The following is an 8,001-nucleotide window of genomic DNA, read 5'->3' as shown; positions in this document are numbered from 1 at the left end:
CACGCACACACACACACACACACAGCTGAGTCTTGATCATCATTAATCATCATATCTTTATAACTTCCATAGTCACTGCTTTAACACTGGTGAAGCAAACCTTGAACCTCCTACTGAGTGAGATTGCGATGTAACGAATAACTTAAAATAATTCTGACTACTGCAACAACAGATTTTTTTCATTGAGGAACATACACGTTTGAATGCTTGGTACTTTATTTAAACACACGTATATACAAGGACAACAAAGGGAAACTCTGCAGAGTTGAGCACAGTGGCTGCATGCATTGGGAGGACCGGCAGACTCTAGTTTTACAGGATGAAATATGGGTTGAAAAATAGGAAAAGACTGGAGAGCAAGTTTCATTTCCCATCACCACATAGAAGGGTCTTCCAGCCTGTCAAACATAAGAAGCAAAGCACGTAAGAGAAGCTTCCCAGCCTCCTGGGAGGCTTACAGAAAGTGAGACATTCAGTTCTGAACTGAAAGATGATCAGAAACTCCTGTTGACATTCTAAATAAGAGGTCAGGTAGAATATCAGAGCAGGAGACAGTGGCATCATATGCAGAGACCCAGCTGAATAGTTTTCACTCATGTTCACGGGAGTCTCAAGCAAATCTCAGAGTATTTAAGAGGCCCTGTATTTATCAAAGAAGCCAAAGAACTCTGCAATATTTCTGAAGATCAAAACTACAGGAATTACACAAAATGGTAACAAGAAAGTTATTGTTACTCAATTCTGAATATGCTTTTGTTTTCCTGCAAGGCTTTTTATGTAGTAAGATACTATTTTTATAAAGAACGCTTTTTAGTAAAATAGCGTTCACAGGCAACTTCGAAGCTGTCAACTTTTGCCTCCTCCTAACGGCACAGGATTGAGGCTGTCTCCATCAGGGTGCAATTAACTGTATTTCATGCACCAACCGTTAGACTTTAAGCCACAAAACAAAGAGTAGCAGCAAGGGTATTAAGTTTGGATGGTTCCTTTCCTTACCCAAAGCAGATAAGGTTTACCCTAAACTTTTTACCATGGCAAATATCACACGCAGGTCAATGAAACCTTAAAGGCATCTATTGTTTAGTATTAAAAACAACCCTTATGAATTTTCCACCTGCTTCCCTTGCATTTGCTGTTTAAATCTGGGTTGATACCTCCAGACAAGAACACTGGAGTTTTATTCCAGTCCAAATTGTTACTTCCTTCAGAGAAAACAAACCCGACAACTTTAGACCTGCACCTTTGCCCAGACTGGCCATTTCTCGAGAGGACAGAAGGACGATGGGAGGGAAAGTAAGTGGCTCAGCAGGTCACCCCACTTGTTCTCTGGGGAGAACCGCAATAAAGAGGGACACGCCAGTCACACTCACTGAGCAAGTGTTCTAGTGACCTCTTCTGGGGAACCTGGTTCTTGACATTGTCTAGCTTTGGGTTTAAGGCAGACAAGCTCCCACAGAAATGGAGGAAACCATGTGCCACGTGATCGAGGCAGGAGGCATCAGACAGAAGAGCCAGAAAGTTATGAAAACAGAGGAGGGCCAGGCTGCTTCCCAACAGCCTTCATTGTCCAATATTTGACACCAGCTCTAGGCGGGCTCCTCTTCCCCAGATGGCTCTACATTCCCAGAAAACCCCAAGGTTACAGACAAGTCCCTAAGAATATTATGTCCTTAACATTCATTCCTTGAAATTTCTCTGTGATATTGAGCTTGAAATATGTCAAAAAGTAAACACTAGCCCCCACCCAGCCAAGACTGATCTCCGGCTTCATGTAAAATGAGGAAGATTAGAATAAGACTCATGAGTGATATCTGCAGGATTTCTAGACACTCCACATACTGTATGAAAACTAAAGATTACCCCAGCCAAAGATGGACTGCTGGTCATTTCCATGTAGAGATAGGGACTCACTCTATGTTCTCTCAATTCTAACACAGTTAGAAATTCTATATAGAGTCATTTCTGAGGTGAAAGTCACTTATATTTAAAATTTTCAAAGGAGCACCAAATAATCTGCGGTCGAAAATAATACCCCACAGAAGTTTAGAGATTTGCAAATTAGTCCATGAAAAGAAAGGTCCTCACTGCCCTTTTCCCCATCTCCATTTCTGCCAAAATGCTACCTGCTCTGGAAGACTCATTCCAATGTCTTCCCCCTCCCAGGCAGCCCTCTGGGATTTCCCTCCCCCGTGCATCTTGAGCTCTGCAACAATGTCCCCACACAGGCTTTTCATACCTAGTTCTGGGAACGTTTTCTGTGCTTTCTCTCATCAAGAGGTCTGAAATCAGTGTCTCAGGGCTAGATCGTTTTCCATACCTTAAAAAAAAAAAAAAAAAAGGGAAAAGTCTTTTAAAACAAGTTTGAAATATTCATAAAAAGGAAAAATATTTAGAAAAAAAAGGAAGATAGTCTCCCACTTGGCTGATCATCTGCTAACAATATAATCTAGTTATATGAAATAGACACTATCAGAAATATTATTTCAAATTATAAATATATATAATTTGGGGGCACCTGGGTGGCTCAGTCAGTTAAGGGTCAGCTTTGGCTCAGGTCATGATCTCACAGGTCGTGGGTTCAAGCCGCTCTGTGCTGACAACTCAGAGCCTGGAGCCTGCTTCAGATTCGGTGTCTCCCTCTCTCTCTTTCTGCCCTTCCCCCACTAGTGCTCTCTCTCTGTCTTTCAAAAGTAAGTAAATTTTAAAAAATTATAAATATGTATAATTTTGCTTAAATAACAAGTTAGCAGGTCATTTGAACCAATAGAAAATTTTAAATTCTTGCCTTTTTATACTACCACAAACAATACATATATAGAAACTTTTATAACTAAGTGACAGGAAGTAAAAATACATTGCAGTATGATTTTAAATGTTTCCATAATTAGTTAATTGGCTATAGTTCTGATGATATACAGCAGTTTAAATCTTAACAAAGAAACCAGATGATTGTTCAGAAACAGCCTTAGGAAAAAAAATCATCAGACAGAAGTTCTTGACCTACCTGTGTCTTTGAATCTCAGTTTTCTCATTTGTAAAAAAATCACAACTCGTTTTTAAATTGGCGTCTTTGTAGAAATCTAATGTGAGTCACAATGTTTTGAAAGCAACTTAGTGAAACACAAATGCAAGGTATTGCTGTTGAAATTCACCCATTCTTACAGAAAGCAATAAACATGGGTCCTATATTTTCCACACTTATTTGGGGTACCAAAAGCTAAAAACCTTCTTTCATGCTCTAATTTAAACTGCCCTGTAAATATAAAGGAATTTCACTGGTCCGTTGAAAGACTGTGGAATCTTACTGGTCTTTTTTCTCCTAGAGCAGGATGTGGATAGGACTATATGTGAATGCAAGCATATGCTATTTGTTCCAGGTGAGTGAGGACACTGGTGTCTCTATCTCTCTCTCTCTGTCACTGCTGAAGGGCCTACCAAGTTGTATCTTTTTCCCTTTCTCAGAAAAGACCTTGTATACCAGAAACCACGTTGTTCACAAATGAAAAACTAGCCTGGATGGACTGATTAGCTAATAAGCAAAACAGCAAAACAAAGTATACCCTGCCTATCAAGTGCAATTAAATCCAAATCTTTTGGAAAGATTTCCTATTATTGTTCCTTTGCTGGGGCTTAAAGGAAGCAAAAACAAACAAATTGCCCCCCCCCATCATTTATAAGATTTCCTCAAGATTTTCTAGAGTTGTGATGTCAAACTGTAGATTGTTGCTTATATACCTATTTATTCTGTTCATCCGTTGATTTTATTAACCTTAAAACTCTTGAGCAACCTTAACTCATTTATCTTCATCATGCTCCAGTGAATAGAGGAACGGACGAATGTTTTCTACAATTTACTAGTAAAGAAGCTAAATCTAAAATAGCAGGATTCACAGTCATAAAGTGGCACCCAGGACAGCATTGTTCACTATTCTTCCTTCTCTGCTTAATTCTGGATTCTCCTGCTGCTCTACAATGTTTCACCTGGCAAAGATAGAGTCTCTGGGGAAAAAAAAAATTCTCAAATCTGGCTTTACATTGATATCACCTGGGAAGCTTGTAAAACCACTGTAAAGCTCAGGTCCCACGCACCCCTGAGGTTCTGATTTAACTAGTCAAGGCTGCAGCCCAGTACTAGCATATTTAAAAAGCTCCCTAAGTGATTCCAATATCTGACCTGGATGGATAAAGACCAATCTAGGGCTGGGTTTCTCAACTTTGGTACTATTAACATTTTGGGCTAGAAAATTCTTTGTTGTAGGGGGCTGTCCTAGGCATGGTAGGATGGTTAGAACATAAAGTCAGCCCCAGCTGGGAACCACTGATGTAGGGGACTGGAAAAGCCAAATGTGGTAGATCCATGCTCTAGAATAAATGACGCAGCTTTCAGGCAATGAACCAGGAGCGTATAGCTTAAAAACATGGACCGAGTAGAAAACGGGAGGAAAGAGAATGATATCAGACTACCATTTATGCCAAATGAAAACACCTGTTCACAAATGACGCTGTAATTTTCAAAAATACAAAATTGTGCAGATGATCGGGTTTGTGGGGTGGGAATGGAGATGATGGGTGCAGATGATAAGCCTCTGATGGTTTCTAAGAGGGAATTTATATGAAGATGGGACAAGAAACTCTGGTTCAGGATCAACTCATTCCCACCTAACCTGAATCTCTTCCCAAAAAACTCAAGCCCCTTTCCCTTTATTTTTGTTTAACCAAAGAGGTTGGAGATCACACTCGATGCTGAAGGTAGTGACAATATCGAAGGAAAATCAGTAGGAATGCTTGAATTTCACCACCCCTAAAAAGAAAAGCTTTCATAAATGTTCTTAGATTCATGACCTGTAAAATGTAGATAATTATACTCACTTCAAGGCTTTGAGGTAAAGACTGGATGAAATAATGCCTAGGGAAACATTTTGAAATGCTAAAGCTTTATACAATGTTAAAAGCTTTCTTTATAGCAATCATCTTTGAAGAAATAAGTTCTACTATGTTATAAGTGACAAACTAAATAACCAACAAAGGTTTTCCTAGATAAACGACAATTAATATCTTTTTTATTTGAACAATTCTTTTCTCTAGTCTATATGAAAGCATAAGCAAGAATTTGAAGCAATTAACTTTCTGAGAAGTCTACTAGAATATAAAACATTAGTGCTTTTTGCTAATTAAAATGAACAGACTTCAAGGTTCACAAACCAGTACTATTTAATTCCAACATTTTATGTATTTCTGATTCTATGTAAACTGGGACTTTCAAAAGCTTTTTAGGATGTCATATCCCTGTTTGATGAAACAGGAAAAAAATTATTAAAAAAAAAATACAAGTTTGCCCCATTTTGAATCCTTCTCAAGGACTCTCTGACTTGTAAACAGTAAAAAGTATGGTAAAAACAAAAACAAAATAACACTTTACAAACCATAATTTAAATATGTTAACATTAGTGTTTTTAAAGGGTTCACCCTTTTTAGCCTATCAAGTTCATTTGATCTTGGAATTGAAATAAGATATTGAATGATTTAGAATTAAGATGAACCAATTCAGGTAACAAATTTTAAATCCTGTATTATAGTTTGGATGTGATTTTTTTCCCCTAATATTTGATGCTGAGAGTGAAAGCATGGCATTTAATTTTAGCTTTCTGAGGGTTCAGAATAAAGTTTACAATTTTCCAAATTCCATGTAATGCCAGGGTTTATCCTAGAGTGACTAGTTTTCTTCTTAACAAAGCACTAAGTAGGCACTTCCTTCTCAAAACTCACCTGCTATAAAATGGGGAAAGTCTCTGCATTTTAGATCAACTGTTTTCATGCTAAATCTCTATTTACTGGCACCAGGATTTTTAAGTTAAGAGCTGAGACTGAAAAAAAAAAAAAACCCCCACTGTACAGAAGACAAGAAAATAGCTCTATTTGTCTTTTCCTAAATACTGTCATGCAATTTGCTCTGGGCAGCTTGGAAAATCTGGCAATATCTTTGGCAACCCAGCTGTTTCCTGGTTGGTGTGGTGGTTGTAGTTCCTACACATTCAGCTCACCCTTCTCCCTACAGCACTTCCCTAGAGCATTTCTGACCTGTTTTAGGGGGTCCTTTCCCATCCAGGTTTCCAAACAGTCCCCCAACTGCTCTAAGAACCCAAAACAGCAGGGAGTGAGTGGGAGAAGGTGGCCAGCTACACAGCTTAGGGAACCTAAATCGGGGGGGGGGGGGGGGGGGGGGGCGGTCACGATGTTGTAACTACGGTTGCAGAGGGAAAGTGTTCAGTGCCCTATGCAATTATGCAGGGAACTGAGTATGTGCCTGAAACTGTGCTGCCCTGGGTTACAAGCAAGAAAAAAAAAAAAAAACTGGTCCCTGTCCTCTGAGGTCCCCAGGATCTCAGCTCCTGCAGGCAGGGCGCTCCTTGAGTGGGTCCCGAGGAGCCTACCCACCTCTGCCTGGTGATGAGGTTGATGTAGTGTCGCAGCGCTGAATAGTATCTGGCCATGTCCTCTGCCGGCGCGTCCTCTCCTGGGTTGTCTGGCTTGGAGGGGTACGCCTCGGCCAACGCGCCCAGGCACACAAGCAGGGACAGGGCGAGGGTCATTCCGGATAGCCCCAGTCGCTTGCTACCCAGCATCTGCCGGCACAGAAGAGAAAGCGGAGAATAGTGGGGTTTGAAAGGATACATACCTCGAACCTCCCTCCTGTATGTCCCTCGCCACCCACACCCCGCTACCACTCGAAAGGGAAGTGGAGGGTGGTGAGCACCGCGCCGCTTACTAAAGGCACCATCTGCCCTGCCCCACCCTTCTGCTCCACGCGAAAAGTCCGCGCAAATTCGGTCCAAGTCGCTGCGCGGAAGAGTCACGCAAGGAGAGGTGCGAGGCGTGGGGGCAGAGCTCGCCTGAGCCAGTTTAGATAGTTTACAAACACAAGTAGAAGTTCCTTCCCGTGGGGTGAATAATTGTCACTTTCCTACCCTCCTCCCCAAACCCCGGCCGGAGGAGAAAAGTTTCTTCTCTAATACTTTTGGTCTGTCTTTGCTGCAGGACATCGGAGGTTATGGCTGAAGATTCCTTCGGGGTGACAATTTGGGAGAGAGGGGAGAGAACTCCCCGGGCAGGGCAGTCTCAGATCGGATCCCAAGGATCCGGGAAAGTGGCAGGGAGCTTCCAAACTCCGGGGAAACCTCCTTCCAGGCGTCGACCTCCGAGGAAATGGGGTTGGGGGTCGCGTTCCCCTTCACATCCTCCAAAAGATAACCCAAAGGGACCGCGCGGCCGGGGAGGGGGAGGGGAGGGGGCGGGAGCAGGGCGGGTGTGCAGTCGGAAAGGACCCGAAGGAGCAAGTGGAATTTAGCCTCCAAGAGAGGTCACCGCGCGTCGGGGCAGGAGAGGACCGAGAGAGGCGCGCAGGGATTGGGGAGCCGGGCACGACCCTCCCGTGGCCCCAGAGCTCCTCCGAGGGTGAGCCGGCGCGGTCCCCCAGCTCCCGCCCCAAGCCGAGTGGGTCGTGGCACTCACGGTGGCTGGCGGGCGGGCGGGTGTGGCTGGGCGGCGAGGGCCGGGCAGTCGGGTGCGCCTCTCCAAGGGGTGAGAGCCAGCGGACCTGGTGTGGAGAGCGGGTCGAAACAGGGCTTTTATGGAGCTCCCTCACCGCGGCAGGAGGGGCCTCAGGCAATCACGTTCGGGTGACTCCCACCCCGCCACTTCCCGCCCCCGAGTGGCGGGGGACGGGGGGAGGGGGCTGGCGCCGCAGTCGCGCCAGCGGCGGCTCCTGTAGCCACCCACACCCCAACTCTCCGACCCCAGACCCTGCCCGGGGAGGGGGGCCTGGAGAGTTGCGAGCGTGGGCGCGGGACCAAGCCGACGTCCGAGCCCCTGCCCTCCGGCCGCGCCCAAACCCGGCTTTCCCTCAGACCCCGTCTAACCTTGCCAGAGATGGAAGCAGCTCAGATCGTCTTTGTCGCCTGCCACTGGAACCCCAACCCGCCAGAGTAGGGGGTACATGAATCC

General features: G+C 44.1%; 1 protein-coding gene across 1 annotated transcript; it reads right to left on the bottom strand.

Moving 5' to 3' along the window:
• Window positions 1-200: 200 nt before the first annotated feature.
• Window positions 201-7,582, bottom strand: NPY (neuropeptide Y). The gene is made up of 4 exons (XM_032592528.1): window positions 7,510-7,582; window positions 6,436-6,623; window positions 2,237-2,317; window positions 201-398 (listed from the first exon to the last, which is right to left on the bottom strand). The coding sequence occupies exons 2-4, from the start codon at window positions 6,621-6,623 to the stop codon at window positions 374-376; spliced, it is 294 nt and encodes a 97-aa protein (XP_032448419.1). The 5' UTR covers window positions 7,510-7,582; the 3' UTR covers window positions 201-373.
• Window positions 7,583-8,001: the final 419 nt, after the last annotated feature.

Source organism: Lynx canadensis, chromosome A2 (assembly GCF_007474595.2).
Source record: "Lynx canadensis isolate LIC74 chromosome A2, mLynCan4.pri.v2, whole genome shotgun sequence".
Taxonomy (NCBI): domain Eukaryota; kingdom Metazoa; phylum Chordata; class Mammalia; order Carnivora; family Felidae; genus Lynx; species Lynx canadensis.
This window is presented reverse-complemented; position numbering and strand designations above follow the sequence as displayed.

Bases quoted from the DNA above. Each gene is read 5' to 3' on its own strand.
- NPY (XM_032592528.1), bottom strand. From the start codon at position 6,623: ATGCTGGGTAGCAAGCGACTGGGGCTATCCGGAATGACCCTCGCCCTG. The intron at 2,318-6,435 runs GTGGGTAGGCTC...TTTTTTTTTAAG, and splicing joins AACCTCATCACCAGGCAGAG to GTATGGAAAACGATCTAGCC. The intron at 399-2,236 runs GTATGAAAAGCC...TATGTTTGACAG, and splicing joins GAAAACGTTCCCAGAACTAG to GCTGGAAGACCCTTCTATGT.